Below are 23,339 nucleotides of genomic sequence, written 5' to 3' on the forward strand. Positions count from 1 at the left end.
AACGGTTTTCACTGCTTTCATTTCAGTGTTTAGTCTTATCCCTGATAACAGCAGCCATGTCTGTTATCCACTGACCATTTCTCCATTAATCCTGATTTAAATAACTTCTTAAAATGAGATTTTAAGTGTCTAGATTGAACTTCAATTGGCCTCTCTGACGTTTAAATGCTTTTCAAGGAGGAAAATTAAAGCCACGCCTGAATTTGTAACTTGTAAAACCAATGAAAGTTGAAATCCCAGAGTTTAGAAGTAACTTCTTATAACTAAATGCAATATAACTGACTGGTTAATGCCTTATCTGTGTTTTTGCTTCACATATCAGGTTGTATGTGGGAGTTATTATCTGTGTAGCAGAGTATTTGCAGCAGATGTCATGTAAATCCTCCAGCAGTCGGTCTGGTGTCTCCTGGCTCCTCTGACAGGACTCGGGTTTCAGACGGAGGAGTTAATCAACACACTTCGTTAATAATTCAGCGCCGATGGACGCGCTTGTTGCCCCGAAATCCCTTCTGCGTTTCACAGCCTTCATTTCGCACCCAGCCCTCTTTTCTCCCTCTTTTACCGGCGTCCTTAATTACGCCGCTTTCAGACCGGGTGTAGAGTTGCAGCGGGCGGACGCGGAGGTGAGGAGCCCGCGGCCGCGCAGAGCTGAGTGGCAGCTGAGGGATCATCACCTCGGCCTGATGCTGGACGCAGATGAAGTGTGAAGGATGAGCTTATTGTTTTTTTTCCCTCCCTGTAAACTCTGTGTGCAGTGAAGCAGCATGACCTGTTCTCAGCCCGCTTCTTCTGCCTTTGCTCATCTCTACTTCATCAACAGGACAAAACAAAGTGGAGTGTTGCTGTTGTTTTCTGCTTTAATTTGAGTGAGCAGAGTTAAAATGTGGCCCACACCAGCTGCTAGCACGGTGTGCATCCTGTTAGGTAAGTGCAAAATAAGATTTCAGAAACTTTTATCTTCATTTTGATTAAAAAACACGAAATATTCTTGAATATAAGCAGTGTAGTAATGCAGAATTCCCAGAAACAAAGCTTTTATTAACTTTATTCAGTGATCTAACAATGGCCTACAGTGTACATACAGCTAATTAACATTTATCAGTTAAATTAGTTAATTTCTCGCAAAAGCTGTTTTGTTTTTTCTGCAAACTAAATAAAGATTAGAATCAAATACATTTTCAGAGTTGATGTTTTTGTTATTCTCTCATCCTCTGCAGGGATCCTCTGTGATGTCAAACAAGTGTATTCAAAGCCCAAAGTGATACAGAGACAGACCGAGCAGAGTCTAGAGGAGGCCAGGCTGCAGGAGGACATCCAGAAAGTTATTAATGAGATCCACTCTTTGTCCAGTGAAAATGAAAACACGCGCAGCTTCGTCGTCTCCAGCGCAGGAGAGAGTTTTTATTTAGATGCGTATTATAACGTGTTGAGTCACCTGTACGGCGTCTTCCAGCCGCAGCTGAGAGGGAGATTATTCAACGACCTCCCCAGGATTTTAGTTTGTCTGTTGGCTGAGAGGGAGGACTGCGGACTGGAGGCAGATCTAACAAAGACGGTGTCTCAGGAGCTGTTAGGGCCGCTGCTGACCTTTGTGTCGTCTCTCAGATCCCAGACCTGCTCTCCTCTCAACAGGGACGCAGAGTCGGCCTACCTCCGGATGGGGGAATCTGTGGCGACGGCGTTTGGTGGTTTCCAGCAAACCTTTATTAACATCCTGTCCAGTATTCCTCTGTCCGGGAATCTGATGGGCGTTGTCAGCGGCCTCGTGAACGCAGCCGTGATAAATGTCTCAAAGCTCGTGGCGTCGTTGCTCCAGGTGCCGCTGGACTACATCAGAATAGCTTTACAGTTTGGAGTCAGGGTCCCGTCTTTAAACGGAGTGCAGACCTGTCAGCAAGGTAAATCATTATGTCTCAGTGCCATGTCGTTTTAGACTAAACTTTATAACATACAGCTTATTACAAATTCTTTCATTAAGCTATTTCCCTCTTGTTTTGCAGGAGATCTCAAACAGCTCATTATGTGGTAAGTCCTTCTTGAAGCTTTTGACGAATAATGGTTTTAAGACCGTGCCCCCTTTTTGTTTGCATCGTTAGGGGTGTAAATCACAAGTTTCATCACGATACGATATCATATCGAGTCAACGGACGATTCGATGTTTGCAACGATTCGATTCAGGATGGAGACGATATCATCTGCTGATTTAACGCAGTTACTTCCGATGTTACAAAATGTCTGATGAGGACGTTTTCATCTTGGATCGATGCTATTGGATCGTTGATCACTGAATCAATGTATCGTTACATCCCTATACTGTGCATGCAAACAGCTGTGCACAAGTTCACTGGTATTCTTTGTTAATTTAGTAGCTAAGGTGTCGTGTTTTCTTCAGACCTGAAACTACAAAGCATTCTCAAAAAAAAAAAAAAAAAAATCAGGTTCCAGCGTATTTTTCATGCGAGAGGAAATACATCCAACCTCAAGAGTTTATAATTACTAAATGTCTGGTTTTTGTTTTAGGGGGATAAACAACAATGTGAGCTGGTCCTTCGCCACCTCCATCACCGACATCCTCCTGGAAATCTTCCTGGCTCCGGAGCAGCCCCTGTGCACATATCCAGGGTCAGAATGCCCGAACCCTCCCAGCGGGCCCTTCCAGCGCAGCGTCTCCGAGGCAACGGACGACAACCACAACATCCTTCTCAAGTGCGATCGCCACAACCTGGCCAGCCTGAATGACACGCTGTGCGCCGACATCATCTCGGGTTCGATAGTGGGATCATCTACGTCTGTGATCGCCTTTTGCCAGGAGCTGAGCTCCCTCAGCCCAAACCAGATAGAGCAGGTGTGGAGCAAGGCGTGCTATGGTGTTCAAGCGCTGGTGTTCCTGCTCCTCGGCAGGTCGTCTGACTGCAGCAACGGGGCCTCACAGCCTCTTCCGGTGGTCACCCCTCCCTCTGAGACTCCCACCGCTCCTCAGACTGTGCCTCATCGAGTGGCCAGAGAAGCCTCCAACCTCAAACAACTCGCCTGTAACTACAACAGCTGGTTGGAGAACGAGGCGGTGGATGCTGTCCTCGTGACGCTGTGCAGCGATAACGAGCGTGAGGAGTTTGTGAAGCAGGTGTGTAACAACGCGTTGCTGATGAGGAAGTTGGTGTCGGACCAGATGAACAGCTGGCTGTACGCGTACTGTTCCAACTCCTCTGCAGACCCTGGATACATGGTGAGCCAGTTTTGCGTCTACGAGCAGTGGCTCGAGCAGCCCTCAGTCCCGGTGAGCCCCCTCGTACTGGAGTTCTGCATGATCCTGGACAGCCCCAGACTCACCGAACTCATCTGTGAGCACACCGGATTCTTCATGATTTTATTCTCCAACCCAGAAAATACCCAGTTCATGCCCAACTGCACCGGCTCGCTCCCTCCACCGTTATTCCCTGGCATGGATTCACTAATGTCTGAGTCTTGTCATTACTCAGAGTGGCACGATGTGACGCAGATTACCACTGATGATTTGTTGCAGTGCATCCGCCTCGATCAGAGCGGCTTTGCCAAAGAGGTTTGCTCTAACAAAACGTTTCTAAACACCCTGCTGCGTGACAGGGCAAACGCCTGGCTTGAGAATCACTGCAACACCTCTCTTACCTTTGTGCCCGCTGAGCCGACCCAGCCGTTCAACATCGCGGACTGGTGTGACTACCACACGTGGGGAAAGCGGCAGGTGGACGACTCGGTGGTCGCCCTCTGCTGGCAGAACGATCAGCTGGCCTTTCAGAAGAACGTCTGCTGCAAGGCGTCCGTGTTTGAAAAGCTGGTCGAAAACCCTCAGAACAAATGGCTGCTATCAGCCTGCTCAGACATAGAGGACATAACGGACATGCAGGTGGTACCACAGGTGGGTATTTTACCTGGATGCAGTGGTTTAAGTCAAAGAATTCATTCATACCATGTACAGAAGGTGATGCTGTTTCGGTCAAAGGACCATCTTAAAACAGAATGTGTAATCTTTAGGTGTGTAGGTACTCCGAGTGGAGCCGTCCCATCATCGTGGACTCGACCGAGCTGGCTCTCTGCGCTGATAACGACCCGCTTAACTTCACCGCCAAGGTCTGCGCCAATGACACCATCCTCCAGAACTTGATGGCCAATCAGGACAACACCTGGTTAATATGGCACTGTGCCAACCATTCAAATCCAGGAGTGTCTCCCGGTGGTGACGGGGGACGAGGAGGTGGCCTGGCTGGGTTCAACCCAGCTGTGCAGTGCCAGTACTCCAGCTGGGGTGTATCTCTTCCAGACGCAGCCCTCCTCACTCTCTGCTGGGAGCATGACCAGGCCAATTTCGTCTCCTCCGTCTGCCCTAACGCTGTGGTCCTCTTTCTGCTGGCCCGAGAGCCGTCCAGCATGTGGGTGAGCAGCATGTGCACCACCTACACTAACTACACCGCCACCACCAGCAGCAGCGGCAGCAGCAGCAACAGCAACAGCACCGCTGCAGAGCCAGATTCCTGCCTGGCCAGAAAGCTGGTGAGGCAGTTCAACTGGAACTGCTCGGCTGACTTCACCTTGGCCTGTCACCAAGGGGCCGGTCAGAACGCCGCCCTGCAAATGGTCGTCCGCTGCTGGGTGGAGAGTCTGAGGTACAGGGCGGAGGATCTGCTCACTCCACCCGTGGCTGCAGTGTTGGAGCAGGCAGTCAGCACCACTGTGGTGATCCTGTTGGCCCTGGAGGAGGCGCAGAACACCTCGCTGTACGTCACAGAAAACATACGACTCAGAGTGTTAACGTCTGTGGTTCGCTATCTCGAGAGGGAAAACAACTTTGAAAAAAAGAGGGTGTTGCTGCAGTGCTTTGGGGTAAGTTGTTTTACTGTACGGTAACTGTTTGAAAGAGACAAATATCTTGCCATCACTGGTGAAAGAAGTATTCACAATCTTTCCTTAAGTAAAAGTAGCAATACTGCAATACAGAAATACTCTATCACAGGTACAAGTCCTGCTTTAAAAATGTCCCCTGAGTAAAAACATTACCAGCAAAAGAACTCATCACTCAGAAAAATGGCCCTTGTTAACGAGTACTCAGATTTTTTTACTTAAGTAAAAGTACAAATACTACAGTGCAGAAGTATTCTTCTAAAAGTCATGCATTCAGACGCTTCAGTTTTGTTTCATCAGTCAAAATGACATTCTCCCAGAAACTTTGCAGCGTGTCAACATTCATTTTAGCAAAATCCATTCTTTTTCTAAAATGTTTTTCTTTGAATAATGGAGTTTTCCTGGGTCTCCTTCCATGGAGCCCATTGTCTAAAAGGCAGATCGTGACTTATCTTGACCTTAGAGTTCAGCTTGAATGTCTTTGGATGTTTTCCTTCTCTCTTTGTTTACCATCCTTCTGATCGACCTGAAGTTGCATTTCTTCTTGCAGCCATGTCCTGGGACACAGTCCCCGCTACAGTTTTCTCTCTGAGCTCCTCAGACAACTCCCTGCTTTTCTTTCTCTGGTCCATGGCACGTTTTCTCTCTTTAAACAGGCTGATACACAGACTGAAAACACCTCTGACACTAATTAAGGTTAAGCAATTAGTTCGAAACATGATGAGAAAGCAGTGATTTATCATCTTTCTTAGAGGTACCAACAGATCTGTCCAGGCTAGCTTTAGCACAGCTTGGTAAAATAAACAATAAATCATTTCCTTTCAGCATTTTATCAGTTTTCTCCATCACATACTGTGGGCAGGCAGGAATATACGAGACTGTAGCTTTTAATTTAATCACTTTTTTCAGGCAGAATGAAGCATTGCTTCAAAACACTGTAAGTAATCAATAGTTGTGCATCATGATTAATTAGTTTATTATATTTTGTATTAACAGTCTGAATCAATGACTAAAATTATTGTAGATTCAGGTTTTTGAAATTAGAGAATCTCAAAACTGTACGTAAGTATAGTACTTGAGTAAATGTATTTAGTTACTTTCCACTGACAGCTGTTTGTACAGTTCTCTTATAGGGTGATCATTACTCGATCAATAATGTTTGATTATTTGATTATTTGCTGTTTTGTTTCCACTCACTGTGAGACCGAACAGGAAGCTGCTGAGGAATATTTCAGCACTTTTCTTGGAAAATTACTCGGAGCGTCGCGTGAGCAGAGATTTTCCCTCATCTTTTATTCACACAGGCTCAATCAGTTTCTGTGTAGAACAATTCATTGACTTTATGGCTTATCTAATCATTCATCCTTATCAGTTGCAATTAGTGTCATTGTATAGCAGTTGACCTCCAGTGTTACAGGCAGCCTACAGCCGGTGTACTGTTACACTCCTGTCATCGATATCGACACGATGAATCTCTTCCTTTGGGTGTAGTCTCTGCTGGCTCGCACTTCATTCGACAATTAGAGTCAAAACAGACTCCCAGATTATGTCTCACCATTTAAATAGTGTCACAACTGTGTGTATGTGTGTGTTTCCCCTCTGTAGACAGTACTCACCAGCCTGATGCAGACGGCCAGAGTTGTGACCGGAGATAAATTCTCGTATCTTATGAAGGTACGTTGCAGCATCACTACCTGTACTGTCTGTTCTTCATCTTTAAATTGGATTAAACTCCTTCTTGTGTTTATGTCTCCAGGAGTACTTCAGTATTCCTCTGGACAGCCTGCAGTCAGTGCTCAGTACAGCTCACATCACCACCATCACACTCATCCTTCAGTACTACAGCAGAAACCAGGACACGCTGCAGGTGAAGGGGCGCAGCTTTTCCCTGTTCCTCGCTGGAAAGCTCAGTTCTGTGTTTCATGTTTAGCGTCTAGGGATGTGCATGAATAATCGACACGGCATAGTCAACATCTATCGACTCATTTTTAATCAGCCAAGTGCTTCTTCTCTGCTGCATCTCGCTCTGTACGATGAGAGAAGGAATAAAAAGAGGCGAATTATGACTTTATGCTGGGGGGGTGGGAGTTATTGTTTTAGTAGTTTCATGTTCAAAATCAGTCTAATAAGAGCCTGCAGGCTGATAACTGAGCTGCTGCTAAAGTTCGCTCAGGAGAGGCCTCACTGAATAAAGCAGTTTCATATTTAAAAACAAGATGACATGCAGCTACAGCTCTGAAAAAGAATCTGATGGAAGCCAATAAAAGAGGCAATAACGACCGCTGCATGGACAAGAACTCACGTCTGAGCTTTATGTCACGGTGACTGGAAGATTTCAGGTTCTGTGTTTTAGACTCTCAGCACAGATGAGATACACTGCTGAGAACTAGTCTGAGGTGTGTTGTTGATGAGTGGAGTTTGGGAGGTAAAGTTACTGCATCTGTCCACATGACAACACATTAAATTGGCTCGATTAATCGACTTCTATTTAGTCTTTTCAGTCGTTAGTCTTGGCGTATCGCGTCCGTGCTGACACAAAACTGCCTCTGTTTTCCAGTTGCCTGATAAATACCTGTCCACCATGGTGTCGGTGCTGCTCCAGACCCACGTGGTAAAAGATGGCAGCCTCTTCCCTGAGCTGGCTCCCCTGCTGACCTCAGCGAGCCCAGCTGACATCCAAGCTTTGCCCTCACTGAGGGACGACATTGTGTAAGTGATGGTGTAACAGCTCCGTTATTTCTCTCAATGATCAGACTGAGCTTTTTAGTAGGACACAGTTTAAATTAGCTGTTGCCAGGAGGAGAAGTTGAACCAAAATCCCAATCGTCAGTTATTCGATAAAGAATTTAATTAACCCGAGTGAGAAATTGTGTAATTAAGAAAAACCTGTGGGCTAAACCTAAAAGCTAAAAGGCTTAAAGTGTTCGTTGCATTCACAAATTGTGTAATCTGGCAGGAGAAAGCATCTTAACAGTGAATTTAGTTTATTCTTAGCCTGCTCACATCCAAGATAAATCAGGATGAGACAGAATAAAACTGATGACGCTCTGAATGTTGTGTGTGTCAGCCCAGGAAGTTCCTGAGTTTTTCTCTGTGTTATATTTGCAGAGATTATGTAGTGATCTCCCTGATCTATTTGCACAACCATGCAGTCTAGGTTTCCTACACACATTATGCTTCCATCTGGTCACAGACCTGGTGTCGGGCTTCTGTCAGAAGTGATGTGTCATTGCACCCCGAGGTGCCGGGAACATGCATTATACATAGCAGGTAAAGGAAACTAGTTCCCTGACTAGATTTCGATCTAGAGAGAGCTCCTGATGTGTTTGTAGGTAAGTGATGGGTCAGGAGTGGGTCGTCAAATCACTACAGCCTGTGCAGAAAAAGCCCAGCGACTGAGATGGTCCAGTAACATCTGAAACTGGGGGAAAACATTCATGCTACAGTTTTTTCTTCTTCATTTGATACTTTACTTTGAAACAATTCCTTCCTTATCACATCCAACTTAAGGCAGTAGGTGGAAATTTGGAAAATAAGCTTATACCACTGTGACATCTTCGTGTAAAGCTGGGGCCGGCAGGTGATTAGCTTAGCTCACCTTTAGCACTGGAAATAAGGGAGAACAGTTAGCATGGCTAGCTGCTTCCTCCTGATTCCTAGCTAGCTTTATGCTACAGTAAGACAAGTTTATTGGGCTCTGGCTGTATTCTTATTTAACAACAATCTCTTTATCTAATGCTCAACAAGAAAGCAAACAACTTCCTTACCCAAAATATCAAACAGTTCCTTTAAAGATTTCATTTGTATCTGGTTTATGGATGTTTTCATTTCTTAATTAGAATCTTTCAAATGCCACAGATAAGCAAATATTGAATAAAACAGTGCATCATTAAAGTGTAAACAGTTTATTTCTTTACTGCAGGAGGGAGACCATCAACAGGAACCTGGCGAACATGAATCTGGACCAGCGGGAGGCATTTGGCGTATGGTACAGCAAAGTTATGCCGCCGTCCAACATCACCAGAGGTCATCAGTCACTCATCAGGGACACTGGAAACCTGATCGCCTACCTGCCCTTCCGCAACTTCCAACACCTCTCACCTGCTCAGGTAACAGCACCTCTGAGCTCTGACACCTGGCCTGGAAACCCGAGAAACCAGGACTCTGAGCGTTCGATCAGGACCCAGGGCGCAGCGGAGCTACTTGTCACATACCGGTTAAAAGAAAGCACAGGCGGTCTCTTCTTTCTCCGTCAGCACCAATGTGTGTCATATGCTTGTTGCTAATGTTCAATAAGTAAAGATAGGAACACATGAATTAACAATGAGCAGAAAATATCTGGTCACTGACCTCTCAGCGGACAGGAATAGTTTGACGTTTTCTGGAAATACGCTTCATTCACTCTGTTAGTTAAAGGAGGTGATTGATATCACTCCTGTGTCCAGAGGAGATGAAGCTACAAGCAGAGAAATCACAGACTGATGTTTTCACAGTTTAGTTTTTTTATGAGTGAGCTGTAGAGGTGCTTTAGTCAGATCTAGGTCAGCGTTTCCAGTCTTTATGTCGGTATTTCACTTAGAGAAATATCTTTATATATTTATTATTTATCTATTTTTGTTATTTTTTAAGATTATTTTAGTCTCTGCGCTCCAATTTTTTATTTTTTATTTTGAATTTCAATACAATGTAAAGACTTTATTCTTTTCTTCTATATTTTCAGATGTGTATCCATCTATCTATCTATCTGTCTATCTATCTATCTATCCATCTATCTATCTATCTATCTGTCTATCTATCTATCTATCCATCTATCTATCTATCTATCTATCTATCTATCTATCTATCTATCTATCTAAGCGGGTTCATGGTTCTGACGGGTGTTTTGTGTTTGAATCTCTGTCGTCGCCGTGTATCTGCAGCTGTTGGACGGGCTGGACGTGTTGCAGAGAAACTCCCTCACTCCTCTAAAGCAGGAGTTTGTCGCTCAGAGTCTCCTCAGCTCCTACAGGAACCTGACCGCTCAGGATTTCACCAGGTGAGGAAATAACTGTAGGAAACACCTCCGACCTTTTTCCACGGAAACTGTTCAGACGTAAAACACTGATGTTTAGTTTATTAATCGGGATTAATAATAGTAATGACTAATTAAGAGAGAATATGTACACTAATAAGCAGCTAGTTGGATGGTGTTGGAAAGTGTTACAGCGAAAATAAATAAATACATAATAAGAGTCAGGAATAAAGTTTTTAAAATTGAATCAAGTAGAAATGTAATTCTTAAACCTGACAGAAACGTGTACTGAGAAGGTCATGTGTTGCTATGCTAACTACTGTACTGTTAACGCAGGCTTCTCTTTTATTTTTGTGGACTTTAGAATTAAATATCCTTCAGACCTCTACAGACATGAGGTGTGTGTGTGTTGTTAAAACAGTGTGTGTAATTTCAGGCTGGGTAAAATCACATGTCAGGCGGACCCGGAGGACCTCCTCGTGTATCGGGGCACTGAGGCCTTCATTGTGATCCAGGACATCGTTATGAACTGCACACGTGAGGGACTCAGTCTGTCCAACTATCTGGTAGGAACAGAGAGGATGATGAGTGGCTGCTTTGTGCTCTGACAGTTGCAGCTGAGGAGTTTTTTTTATGCTTCTGTCTCTGTTTCTTGTGCAGATTTCCAAATTGTTACTGAACAGCACAGAATTAAAGACGCCCTCGTCGCTCAGTCCTGCTCGACTGGCAGAGCTCACCCACCTCATGCCTCTGCTGGGCGTCACCTTCCTGCAGGCTCTGACACCAGCACAGCTGCTCGCCATCCTCCCCGTCCTCGACTCTGTTCCATTCAGCCCTGCACAGGTAGAGGAGGAAGATGGAGGAAGTGGCAAGCACCAGCAACAACTAAACTAAAGCTCCATTTCTATCACCTTTTAGCAGTTTTTTTAAACTAGAGAACCTCTATGTCAGTGAGTGGGGGTTTACTCAGTCCCTTTCACCTTTACTTGTTGTACTTGGTTGGGTTTCCTGACAGCTGGTGGAGCTCGTAGCTCCAGAGGAACAGCTGACAGGCAGTCGGTCTTCAGCACACCGACCCCTGAGGTGAGATGAGGCAAAGACCTGTTGCTTTGACCTCAGCCTCACAGCTGTTGCCTTGCCTTTATATTTCATAAGGCGTCTGGAGAGAATTCACCTCCTCAGACGTCTAGTTTTTATAGTTCAAACCCTTTATTTTTTTATTCTATTAAGTGATGAAGTAATGATGAAGACAGCATCTTGGATTCAAATATTTCACCTAACATAAACAGGACAGAGACCTGGAGCCTGTAGAGATAGAACATGTGACGCAGCAGCTAAAATAACCACATAAAAGATCATTAATTTTTATTCATTTGCTGTCATTCTCTATGTTTTTCAGGCCGCCATAATTATAGACAAACTGCCTCCGGGTACCACTGTGAGTTACTCTGTCAGCACATCACTCTGAACTTTGCGTACAGTTTTGTATTTTTGAGTCCTGACCCTCACACCGTCCTCCCCCCTCCCTCCGCTCAGCTGACCGCTCCAGGCCAGCTGCAGGAGCTCGGCCACCTCATTGCAGGTATGAAGACGGAGACCTTGTTGACCCTCACCTCCGACAGGCTGCTGTCGTCCCTGCCCGCCATGGCGCAGCACACACCAGGCCTCAGCCCGCCACAAGCCAACGCCATCGCCACCAAACTATGGGTACAGCTTTGTCTAAACTCGATCAGTTCACACAGAAAAATACAGGACTGAGTTCTTCATCTCTTCCTTGTGTTGCCTTTCCTCTGCTCTGACCAGGGTTTCCCAGAGGTGATCAGCTGGTTAGACAAGGTGGAGCCTTTGCTGTATTGCACGCCCCTGCTCAGCGTCCTGCCCAGGACTCGCATGCTTGTGGACAACGTCACCACAGCATCCACAAAATCCTGGAACACACAGCAGGTATCTCACAGCCCGTCTCGCATCAGCACACGCCGTAAAAGTTGTCACAGGGTGTGTGTACAGAGCTAGCAAACACTTGCTTACAGCGTTTGAATGTGTGAGAGCATCTAACCCCGACCCTGTGACTTTGTGTTATGATCTCTCCGTGCTTCCTCTGTTTGTCATGAGAAGGTGCATGTATGACAGCATCTTGATTAGCTGCTAAATTATTAAGATGAGAAGCAGAAGCAAAGACGGCATCATCACCGACACTGTGAATGGGCCGGCCTGTGGATACAAACAACACAGAACAAAAACTGCCCTCATATCAGATTGCCTTTTCTCCATTTTCCTCCTCAGGCTATAGCAATCGTCAGTGAGCTCCTTGAAACTAAACCAAACGTAATCAGGCAAAATTTTCTGTAAGTACAATTCATTCATCTCGCTCTCTGTAGCATTATTCTGCAGCTGTGCAGTCACACGTCCTCTATTAACGCTCACCTCTTTGTGTAATCAGGAGTCTGGGAACGCTGGGTCAAGGCGTGAGCTGCGCGATCTTAAAGCAGCGTTTTCAGGCTGATTCCTCGCCCTCAGCTGTGATTAAAATCCTGGCCCTCCTCAGGCGGCAGCCCGGTCCTCTTCACACCTCCCTGGTAACATTTTACTGTCTACGAGAAACCTGACTTCATCAAACTATTGGATGTCATATATATTTACATCTATGTGTCCATTTTCATATGTCTTTGTTCCTCTGGACAGAAAAAGTGTGTGATCGACGAGCTGTATCAGTTGGAGTTCTTCTCTGAGCTGCTCAAAGATCTTGGAGCTGAGATCGCCCTGACGATGTCGTAAGTCGCGAGATGGCATCAGTCGCTCAGAATGATTGCCATTTGATTTTCAGTATGAAAAATATTCTTTATCATCTTGTTCCTGTGTGTTTGCAGGGTGAGCACTATTAAGAAGTTTTCTACAGATGTGATGGACACTCTGAGGAAGCTGATAATCCAGGACCCTCAGCAGTTTCTCCTGCAGCCTAGAACAAAACAGGAGCTGCTGGTGGACAAAATGGTGCAGAGGCTGGTCAGTAGAGCGACGACGACTCCCTCTTTTATTTTTGTTTATTTCTAGATGTTCAGCAGAGTAGGGTTTTAATTGTCTTGATCTGTAATCTGTTTCTCTGCAGGGCATGTACACAGGCGTGTTCACTGAGGAGGAGTTTCGTTCACTGGGCATCATGGCGCCGTTTGTGGTGGATGAGGTTTTAATTCAGGTGGACCGCAGCTTCTTCACCAACAATCTGCATTACCTGCAGGGGCTCTGCTACACCAGGAGCAAGATGGACATTGTGGCTCGTATCCTCCAAGAAGCATTTGGGTAAATTTATCAGGTTCAACTGTTGGGGCCATGTTTTATTGAACAGTTACACATCATCAAATGCCACTGCATATACCGGGCACGTGTCTGATAAGTAAAAATAAAAGCATAATAATTCATTTTTTAAAATAAAAATGTCAAACAAGAAGATTTTATTAAATACTGTAAGAAAAAGAATAGATAAACATTTCTTAAAATGATGGAGGTCAGGTTTTTTGTGACTTTAGATTTATGTATTTTATATTTTACCATTATGAGAAGTGAATTTATCAGCAGTTTTTCCTGTTGATCATGAGAGAAAATACAACTAAAGTAAAGTTGAAAAATCAGCCTTGTAATGATGCACGTTTTTGAGTTTTTCCAGTAAGGTTTTTTGTTTCATGTACGTTTACAGTCGAGGGGGAAAAAGTGAAAAACATCACAATTACATGGGAGAGGTTTTTAAAGGTGTTTGCCTTCCAGCTTTTCACTCAGCAGGAAATTGAGGGAAAATGATGAAGTGTTCTTGTGTTTCCTCTCAGCCCAGTCAAGAACTGGAACCAGACCACACTCAGCCAGGTGGACTGGTTCTTCTTCTTCCTGCCCGACAGCAGTCTGCAGGAGATTCCCAGGGTGAGTTCACCTCTGTGTTTTGATGCATTTTGGTCTGAATTGTGCTGTAACAGATTCATTCGACGTCCAGAAATCCATAGTGAGTTGTTGGGATTGTTACTTGATTCCATGGCAGGCGAGGCCAACAAAGGCACGTAAATAAATCCCTCAGGTGTCACATGTCCGGCAGGTGTCAGGATCAGGTGGTGAAGTTCCAGTTTTTGTGTAAACCATCAGCGTGTATCTGTGTTTCTCACATGCTGTTGCGTGTGTTCCCTCAGGCGCTGATGAGCGTGAGGCGAATAGAGAAGCTGTTTATGAACCAGCGGCGGTGGGAGCGCGGGGCCGTGGGGTCCCACTGTTTGAACGAGGACGAGAGGAAGGAGTTTTTTGAAAAGCAGCAGTTTGTTCTTCAGTTCTTCCTGGGTTTCCTCAAAATAAATCCTCTGTCACGTGAGCATCACTTTGGATCCTTAAATCCCTAAAATACCAACAAGGGAAACGTTCAACATCTGGGGTAATACGCCAGATGTTAGCTTCTGCACACGAACCAACCAAAGAGACTGTCAGTAAAGGGATGGGTCAACATTTTGGGAACTTGTCAAGAGATAGATGAAAAGATACCACTCTCATATCTGACCCTTTAGCTTAGCTTAGCATGAAGACAACAAGGAAACAGCTAGCCCTCTCTCTAGGGAGGGAGTTTGTTTAAATAAAGTACATGAAAAAAAAACATATTTGTTGTTTGTCAGCAGCATCTTCTGATCAGGTGTTTGTGTCCTTCACCAGCGACTCCTATTGTTCCCAACTGTGAGATTCTTCATACGATTCCCCCGGCTGCCTGGACCTCCAGCAGCCTGACCAGCATGTCTCCATCAGCCTTCTCCAACTGTCTGGAGCTGATGGGTCGTGACCCGTTCCTTGCCTCCTACCAACGCATCCAGGTGCTGATGAAGGTCAAGCAGGTGAGACTCATTCATAGTCTGCTTCAGTCCACCTTAACAACCTCTCAGGTGTAGTTTCATTAATACTGCTCCGTCTCTGCTGGGTCCCGTGAAGATGTACGGCCCCGTCTCCTCCTTCTCCCAGTCCGTGATCTCTCAGCTGGGGAGACTAGCGAAGGAGCTGACGGTGGAGGAGCTGAGCAGCCTCCGACTGACTGAGCGGAGGAGCATCGCTGCTCTGGGCGCCGTCAGCGACCTGAGCAACAGACAGGTAGCTGCTTCAGCCACAGCAGATAAAACATTACTTAACCTCACTGTACTGCTCGTATTAACTGCTGCACATTTTGACATTTTTGTTTTACCCTATAAAAAATTAATCTTCACAAATGTGTATTTTCAGTGTGTACAATGTGCATTATTCAATAGCCACTGAGAATTACTGAGGCAGTGTAGATGGACACCTGTTTATTTGCCCTTTTAAATTAACGTACCACACAAAATTTACTTTAAAACCTGTTTGACATTATTAGAAGTCTGTCCTATATGTAAATGAGTAGCTGATCATTTAAATTAGATTAAATATGGCAGTTTTTTTGGCAAGTGGCCATGGTGTAAGTGGGATAATACCTGACACACCTGTTTAGACTCAAACTAAATATTTGAAACACCTTTCAGTTTGTCTGATCCCCTTTGAAAGCTGTGTTACTTTTAACTATGTGTACCTAATAAACTGAGCACGTCTGGACCACCCCTCTTGTCTTCATCCTAGCTGGCTGCAGGATTCACCACCGTGTTAAACTCCACCAAGCTGAGTCCGAGCCAGCTTGACTCCAGCATTCTGGTGGCGATGGGGTACATGGTGTGTGGTGCTAAAACCACAGAGATGAAGTCTTTTAACGCCGTAGAGTTCAGGTGAGCAAATATCAACAGACTTAAAGAGATACCTCTGACGTTTGACACCTGGATTTACTCTCCTCTGCTGCTGTGTCTCCCCCTGGTGGCTGCAGTAAGGCGGTGCTCTGGCTCGGTCAGCTGAAGCTCTCCTGCTCAGAGGAGCAGCTGGAGACTCTTGTCGGGCTCCTGACCCACAGCCTCGCTTTTGGACCCATAAGTACATGGGGAACTGATGTTTTCATTGAGATTGGAGTTCTGGCAGGTACGGTTTATTCAACATGAAGCACGCACGACTTTAAATTAAAGCCATCTTACTTTAATATTTCTTTTCTCTGCGCCCTCTGAATGTGTCGTGTCTCTCTTGTGGCTGGATCCCAGTGTTTTTGACCTTTTCACTGCTTCACTCTCTATGAAACATTCTCACATTTTTACAGCTGGTCTCCCTGACTTCGCCATGTCCGCTTTGGTGAAAGAGCAAATCGAAGGAATCACACCTGAGGCTATCTCGATGATACCACCTGAACGCTTTTATGTAAGTCAACATGTCCCAAATATCTTTCTCTGTGTTCTGTGTGCAGCATTCAGCAAGTTAGATTTAAGACTTTTTAATAGGATGAAAGTGTGAAACCCAGTGGGGATAATATGACCTAGAATTATTTATTATTATATAACATTTTTTCAGGACTACCCAGATGTATATAACAGTCATTCCTGTGGATATAATGAATTAAATTAACATGACCTGGACCCAGATAAGCAGCAGAAAATAGATGGAGGGATTAATTGATGAAAGATAATTAATTCATTCGAGTTAATTTAAGTTTTTGTTAAAATCGAAAGTAGCTGGCAGCTGTGACAGTGATGCTATTACAGTACAGCCAAAGAGAGAAAATATTCAACACAACTATGTTCTTTTAAAAATATTGAAGACTACATTTTATGGCCTTTTTTTTGAGGAAAATAAATCTAGTGTTTTTCAGACTTTTCAAGACCTACAGATATCCTGATTGATTTAATTACTGAACATATTATCTCTTCATCTTTGTCTGTTTCTGTCTCTTCTGTCATTTCCTCAAGGTGGCATTAAACCCCCGACAGATCAGCTTGTTCTCCTACGAGCAGGCCACTGCAGTGACCGATGAGCAGCTGTCTGTTCTGTCAGATGTCCAGAGGACGGCTCTGGCTATGGTGCTGACGCCGTGGGAGAACAGGCCTGTAGACTTCAGAGGTAAACTACTACAATATTTAAAACTCTGTCACTTTCAGAAACTTAATTTTCCTTCACAAAATTCATCTGGTGAACATGAACTAACCTCCCTCAAAGCTCTGTGTGTCAGTTCAGTACTCATACTATACACTACAGTGTATTACATTAATATTCCTTTTATATTATGAGGAGAATTATACAAGAAGTGCACTCCATGACTAAACAAGCTTTATTCCAATTTTGTAATAATTGACTTCCTGTTTTCTTGTCTGAGAACATCCTGCAGTTGTCTCATATCATCTGCAATTTAATTTTCATTTTAATTCAGCTGTAAGCAGCTCTTTTGTGTATCAGCAGCACACTCAAAAAAACCTGAATATACACGTTTGAGTGCACATGAATCCCCTATGTGCTCATGTTATTGAAAAAAGAAACACTTTGAGTTGAGTTTTTGTCTATTTATTTCTTTATTTGAACGTATCACTTACATCAGAACATCATCCTAGATGCTGTGACATAACAATTCAGAAACTGTTGTCAGATTCTCTAAAATGTGATGTTTTTTTGTGATGATATACAAACTGATAAGGGATCATATTTTGCATGGCTCTGTGTTTTTATTGGTTTCACTGTGTCTCTTCAGGGAAGTCATCGGGGTTGGCACTGAGCCACAGTCCTCTGTGCCTCATACTGGGACTGCTGATGCTGCTGATGGTCCTGCCCTGCCCCGACCTCTGCTGCCCTGGCACATGACCCCGCTCACCCCTGACGGGTCTTTGCCCCCACCCCCACAACAAAGATGATCCCACTGATCGGTGCAATACCTCTTTGAAATAAGCAGCACTTCAGTATTTCTGTACTGTCTTCAGAGACTGTGATTTATTTTGTGCAGTTTGAAATATTAATGTTCACCACTAAACAAACCAGATGAATGATTAAATTCAAAGAGAAGAGTGAAAACAAAATATCCACCAAGTCTAACCAACACCCATAGAATGATGTTCATTACTCTTGACTTATTTATTTATTTATATTTTGATAAACCTGTACTGTCCCCATGTATCCTTCTCAGGGATATGACGCCATACCCAGAAAAACAACCCAAACACTTAAGAGATTTAAATATAGTTATTACACAGTTATTATGAAGAAAGTCAAAGTGTGTGGCAAACCTACAAAGATATATATTTTTGTGAAATTCTATCATATTTTTGTCAGAGTAAGAGATTTAATCTTTGCTACATTTATATATCAATCATGAGTTATCTTGATTAGGTAACAGGTACATAACGCTCAATGAGACTTGACTGTGTTTGCTGTGAGTTTTGTATTGTTGTGTACACTTTCTGGTGAGATAAATATAGACCTAAATCATTAAAGTGAACCACTCTGATCGACTACTTCTTTCATTGTCGTTATAAACAAACTGTATAAACCTATATTTATTATAATTTTGACATGCCTTCATACCCCTATATCCTTCATCACTAATGTGCTGTTTACATTCTGTTCTGTATGACACTGTGCGTGTACATAGTGAAGAGTTTCACCTTCAGATTTTGTGCACTGATAATGCGTTCGGCGCACGGCTGTACGTCAGATCTTATAATACAGCTCATCTCCGTCTTTACTGTGATGTATTTTAAGACCAATCAGAGGCGGTTGCTAGGTGGACCCCAGAAGCGGCCGGCCAATCAGCATTTTTCTGCTGACGTATGTCGTCGTTTGCTGCGACGTGTCCCGTCATTGGCTGTGAGCGCAGAGAGGCGGAGAAGCGAAGGCGGAAAACAGATTTAAACTGAGTTTGAAAGACTAGTTCGGTTTGCCAGTACTGTGAGGCAACGTCGTTACCGAAGAGGTCTGGATGGTAAAACAAACTTTGGAGATGCTTTTTTTGTCGAACTGCAGTGAGACTGGACGCTGAACAGACCTGCGGCGCTAAGGTAAAACAGTTAGCGGCGAGCGTTAGCATTAGCATTACCTTGTAAAGATATTTTTAATTCCATTTTCAGTCGTTTACATCGCGTGGGTAAGAGTGTGTTAGTGTTTCTGTGACTGAGGCGTCACTGACATGAGTTGTTGGCACCTAATGTGTTTGTGGTAATTTTATGTCATTTTGCGTCTCTACCTGGCTGTTTTATACCTGGGTGTTAGCATTAGCATTAGTGGCGTTGGCATTAGTGTCTAGAGGGTTAGCATTAGCTCTGTCATTTAGTGACGTCGTTTCTTTGTGGTCATTTTGTGTTTCAGTGTGGCAGTTAAGCATCTCATTGTGATTGTTTTGGGATTCAGTTTTTTGTCTTTTTGTCAATTGTGTGTTTGTGTGTCTTTGTAGCTTTGTTGCAATAATCTGTTCATAGCCATCCATTGATCACCTGTTGTGTATGTTTCTGATTAAAATTTGTTTGTGGTGACTTGAGGCTTTATTGCACTCAGTTTGTGTTAAATACAAGGTTTAAAACTAGATTTTAACTCTTCCACAAGTTTTAAGCCCCAAGAGCAGGTCACAATATATGAACTGAGATTACTATTTATTTGTTTATTATAAAATTTAATTTTTAAAAAATGGGTTTTCTCTCTGAGATCAATAAAGTCATGTTCTAGTAGCATAATTAATTTATTTGCATCAAAACTGTGAGATTGTCAAGGTTCTAGTGTTAAGTTTTCAGTGCTGTATTCTTCTACACTGTTCAGGTTATGGAGGTGAACTATTGATTATTAATGATGTTATTTGTTTTTCAGGTGTTGTACTTGTGTTTTTCATGTTTACTGGTTCAGCCTGGACACAAACATCAGCTCTCACCTGACAAACCAAACAGGTATTACTCAGTCTGAAAAAAATGTGTTGATGAGCTGAATTATTAATGTTAGTAACAGTGTTACTGTTGAAATCCTTTGTATTTAATGAGTTTAGTATTGAATATAAAAAAATCAATCGTTCAAAAATGTACTTAACTGAAAGTTTTTATTATTCAGTTCACAGTAAAATACATGAATCCTCCAGTGATGAGTTGACAGTCAATTAATATAGATCTTTAAGATTTAAGATAATCATTTTAGTTAATTTTTCCCAAATATGTATGTTGTATATGTCATTGATTCCAAAAGATGTGATGCTTTTTCTTGTCATATGTGACAGTAAACAGTCCATTTTCTGAGACACGCCTCTATTGTTTGGAAAATGTTCTCGTTCAGCTGTAATGTTGAATATTTATGGGGGGGTTAAACTGTTGATGAAGAATAAGTCACAGTGTATCGATCATTTTCCTTTGTATATTTTTCTTTTTATTTTCTCCAGGTGTCACCACTTCGTCCACGATACAGGCTTTGTACAATGAGGAAGTTCTTTGAGACCAGAACTGAGGCCTTCAGGTAATTCACAAACAGCTTTTCATCAGAGCACTGACTTTAAATTAGGTATCCTCAGTAACTGATCTGGCGTCTGAATAGTTTGATTTGTCACAAAAAGACACTCATTATTAAAATTTATTTACATAGTTCATGAATGTAGTCAGCTTGCTTCCTGATTGCCTATTCTTCCGTTCCACGTGATGTTCCACGTGACAATCCACAGAGTGCGTGTTCGGCTCTCCTCTGTGTACTCCCCACACAACAGGATTTTCAATTGTAAATATTGAACATGTTTAATATTTATGGGGGTAGCTCTGATTGTCTTCTGAGCAGATCAGGAAGGGTAAAATCACTCTGAACACACTTCACACAACAGGAGAATCTGGCAAGATAATGGTTAGAACCATCAGATAATCAGACCTTTGCAGATTTTGATTAGGAGGGTCTCTCCCTCTCTTCTTTTGTCTCTCTCCCTTTCACGCTCTCTTTCTCCTTCTATCTCTCTCTCTAAATGTAAAGAACTTATTCAGTTCAGCGTCACACTAGAAACTCTGTCATTTTGCTTCACTTCTATCAACCAAATTTAGTTACAATTTTAACTGACTTTGGAGAAAAAACACATTTCCATCCTCTGTTGTTGTGTGAATATCAGGAGCTGATGGAGTCAGTTCTCCAATCAGAGCAGCATTTTCTCTCTTTGTAGATTTAATGTCTTTTACTTCTCTGTCTTTTGACAGTTTTAAGTTCAATACCCAGAAACTCTCTGTGCTTTTATTTTGATATGTTAAGTCACATCTTTATATTAATGTTTGTTGTGTTTTCCTCCACAGGATTCAAACTTCAACCATTAAATCACAGAGAGAAGAGAGAGATATGAAGACATTTCCAGAAGGTCAGTGTTGTAAAAATAAATATAGAACCTTTAAAAAATACATTTAAAACCTAAAAGAAAACAAGAAAAAAAAACAGAAAAAACTTAAGTAGGTCTAAAATGTAATAATAAAAATAAAACATAAAAAAACCTTATTAAACAGGTTTGATAAATAATAGTAAAACCTTTAAAAAATATGTCTAAGAATTATGCACGAAACCTGTAACAAATAAATTTAGAACCTTAAAAAATGGCTATGCAATAAGTACCAAAACCATAAAAAGTTAAGTACAAAACCTTAAACAGTAAGTCTACAAAACAAGTACAAAGCCTTTAAAAGAATTATAAAAAACCATTTAAGAAATATATTAAAAACTACAATGCAAGTATGAAATTTTTTAAAAGTTAATTAAAATCACCTAAAAAATATATCTGAACAATGAGTGTAAACCCTTTTCAAAATAGAGTAATGAAACTCAAAAGTTTAGGAGGAAACTTTTAATGATTTGATTCTAGATGACAAATCACAGCAAAGATAATTACAGACATTTGACCATAAGGAAGCACTTCTTAGAGCTGGTTAGGATTAGGATTAATGTAGTTATGAGCACATTTTCCAAAGATGAATGTGTCTACTAAGCATCTTTGTGATCATATAACTGCTTGTGATACAATTATTAATTAAATAGTTGAATCATAAGCAGTTAAATGTTCTCATGGGTGTTAAATAAAGACACATTAGTCCTTGGAAAATGTTCCCATGACTACATTACAGATTGTAGAGAAAAACCAAGTGTTTTCACTTGAACAACAGGAAACCAGCACTGTTTACAACAGTTAGATAGTTAAGGTCTTCTATTTAATGAACATCTTAGTAACACTTGTTTTCTCTAATCCACTTCAGGTCTTCAGCTGCTGTCATCTTCTCATCCTGCAGAGACAAGAACACGTGTTAATCACAGAAATCGATCAGTAAAACTATTTTTCTTTTCCTTAATTGTCTTTATTCATTTTTTATATCTAATTACAATGACTAAAACTAAACTTTTTACATTTAGTCACTATCACATATTTTTGTGTGTTTTTCTAATTATTGCAGTCAGGGTGATGACTAGAAATAGTTCTGAAAGTCCTTACTATAGTATGGCATTTTTCAACATTTTTTGATGCTTTACTGAGACATTGTTCAAACATTTTTTGATATCCTAGTATACCATGACGTTTTTTGTCGCTTTATTATATTACTACATTTTTTGATGGATTTTTGACACCTTACTATACTATGACATTTTTTGACCATTTTTGACCGCATACTATACTATGACATTTTTTGACCATTTTTGGCACCATACTATACTATGACATTTTTTGACCATTTCTGACACCTTACTTTACTATGACATTTTTTGACCATTTTTGACCCCATACTATACTATGACATTTTTTGACCATTTTTGGCACCTTACTATACTATGACATTTTTTGACCATTTCTGACACCTTACTTTACTATGACATTTTTTGACCATTTTTGTCGCCATACTATACTATGACATTTTTTTACGTTTTTTGACACCATACTATACTATGACATTTTTTGACCATTTCTGACACCATACTATACTGTGACATTTTTTGATCATTTTTGTCGCCATACTATACTATGACATTTTTTGACGCCATATTATACTATGACATTTTTTGACCATTTTTGACGCCATACTATACTATGACATTTTTTGACCATTTTTGTCGCCATACTATACTATGACATTTTTTTACGTTTTTTGACACCATACTATACTATGACATTTTTTTACGTTTTTTGACACCATACTATACTATGACATTTTTTGACCATTTTTGACACCATACTATACTATGACATTTTTTGACCATTTCTGACACTATACTATGACATTTTTTGACGTTTTTTGACGCCATTCTATACTATGACATTTTTTGACCATTTTTGTCGCCATACTTATACTGACATTTTTTGATGTTTTTTGACACCATACTATACTATGACATTTTTTGACCATTTCTGACACCTTACTATACTATGACATTTTTTGACCATTTTTGACGCCTTATTATACTATGACATTTTTTGAAGTTTTTTGACGCCATACTATACTATGACATTTTTTGATGTTTTTTGACACCATACTATACTATGACATTTTTTGACCATTTCTGACACCTTACTATACTATGACATTTTTTGATGTTTTTTGACACCTTACTATGACATTTTTTGACAATTTTTGACGCCTTACTTTACTATGACATTTTT

At 41.9% G+C, this 23,339-nt stretch overlaps 2 protein-coding genes and 1 long non-coding RNA gene across 3 annotated transcripts; all 3 read left to right on the forward strand.

Moving 5' to 3' along the window:
* The first annotated feature begins 881 nt into the window (after window positions 1–881).
* Window positions 882–6,399, forward strand: LOC127143631 (uncharacterized). The gene is made up of 6 exons (XM_051078272.1): window positions 882–924; window positions 1,218–1,898; window positions 2,001–2,025; window positions 2,521–3,895; window positions 4,012–4,857; window positions 6,367–6,399. The coding sequence occupies exons 1-6, from the start codon at window positions 882–884 to the stop codon at window positions 6,397–6,399; spliced, it is 3,003 nt and encodes a 1,000-aa protein (XP_050934229.1).
* Window positions 6,272–18,216, forward strand: strc1 (stereocilin 1). Its single transcript, XM_018686251.2, has 24 exons — window positions 6,272–6,549; window positions 6,632–6,742; window positions 7,433–7,584; window positions 8,798–8,984; window positions 9,795–9,910; window positions 10,323–10,452; window positions 10,547–10,729; window positions 11,286–11,324; window positions 11,423–11,593; window positions 11,690–11,830; window positions 12,170–12,231; window positions 12,327–12,462; window positions 12,569–12,657; window positions 12,754–12,889; window positions 12,993–13,183; window positions 13,705–13,795; window positions 14,056–14,227; window positions 14,564–14,739; window positions 14,834–14,989; window positions 15,488–15,630; window positions 15,726–15,874; window positions 16,047–16,144; window positions 16,690–16,840; window positions 17,463–18,216. The coding sequence occupies exons 1-24, from the start codon at window positions 6,499–6,501 to the stop codon at window positions 17,570–17,572; spliced, it is 3,141 nt and encodes a 1,046-aa protein (XP_018541767.2). The 5' UTR covers window positions 6,272–6,498; the 3' UTR covers window positions 17,573–18,216.
* Window positions 18,217–18,593: 377 nt separating this feature from the next.
* On the forward strand, window positions 18,594–22,031 carry LOC127142861 (uncharacterized). The gene is made up of 5 exons (XR_007813949.1): window positions 18,594–18,762; window positions 19,562–19,638; window positions 20,118–20,191; window positions 21,001–21,062; window positions 21,946–22,031. It is a non-coding gene; the product is annotated as an uncharacterized LOC127142861 (long non-coding RNA).
* The last annotated feature ends 1,308 nt before the right edge of the window (window positions 22,032–23,339 follow it).

Source organism: Lates calcarifer, linkage group LG2 (genome assembly GCF_001640805.2).
Source record: "Lates calcarifer isolate ASB-BC8 linkage group LG2, TLL_Latcal_v3, whole genome shotgun sequence".
Classification (NCBI taxonomy): Eukaryota; Metazoa; Chordata; class Actinopteri; family Centropomidae; genus Lates; species Lates calcarifer.

Coding starts and splice junctions, on each gene's coding strand:
- LOC127143631 (XM_051078272.1), top strand. CDS start 882: ATGTGGCCCACACCAGCTGCTAGCACGGTGTGCATCCTGTTAG. Junction 925..1,217: donor CACGGTGTGCATCCTGTTAG/GTAAGTGCAAAA, acceptor CATCCTCTGCAG/GGATCCTCTGTGATGTCAAA. Junction 1,899..2,000: donor AGTGCAGACCTGTCAGCAAG/GTAAATCATTAT, acceptor CTTGTTTTGCAG/GAGATCTCAAACAGCTCATT.
- strc1 (XM_018686251.2), top strand. CDS start 6,499: ATGCAGACGGCCAGAGTTGTGACCGGAGATAAATTCTCGTATCTTATG. Junction 13,796..14,055: donor GTCTGCAGGAGATTCCCAGG/GTGAGTTCACCT, acceptor GTGTTCCCTCAG/GCGCTGATGAGCGTGAGGCG. Junction 14,740..14,833: donor TGCTGATGAAGGTCAAGCAG/GTGAGACTCATT, acceptor GGTCCCGTGAAG/ATGTACGGCCCCGTCTCCTC.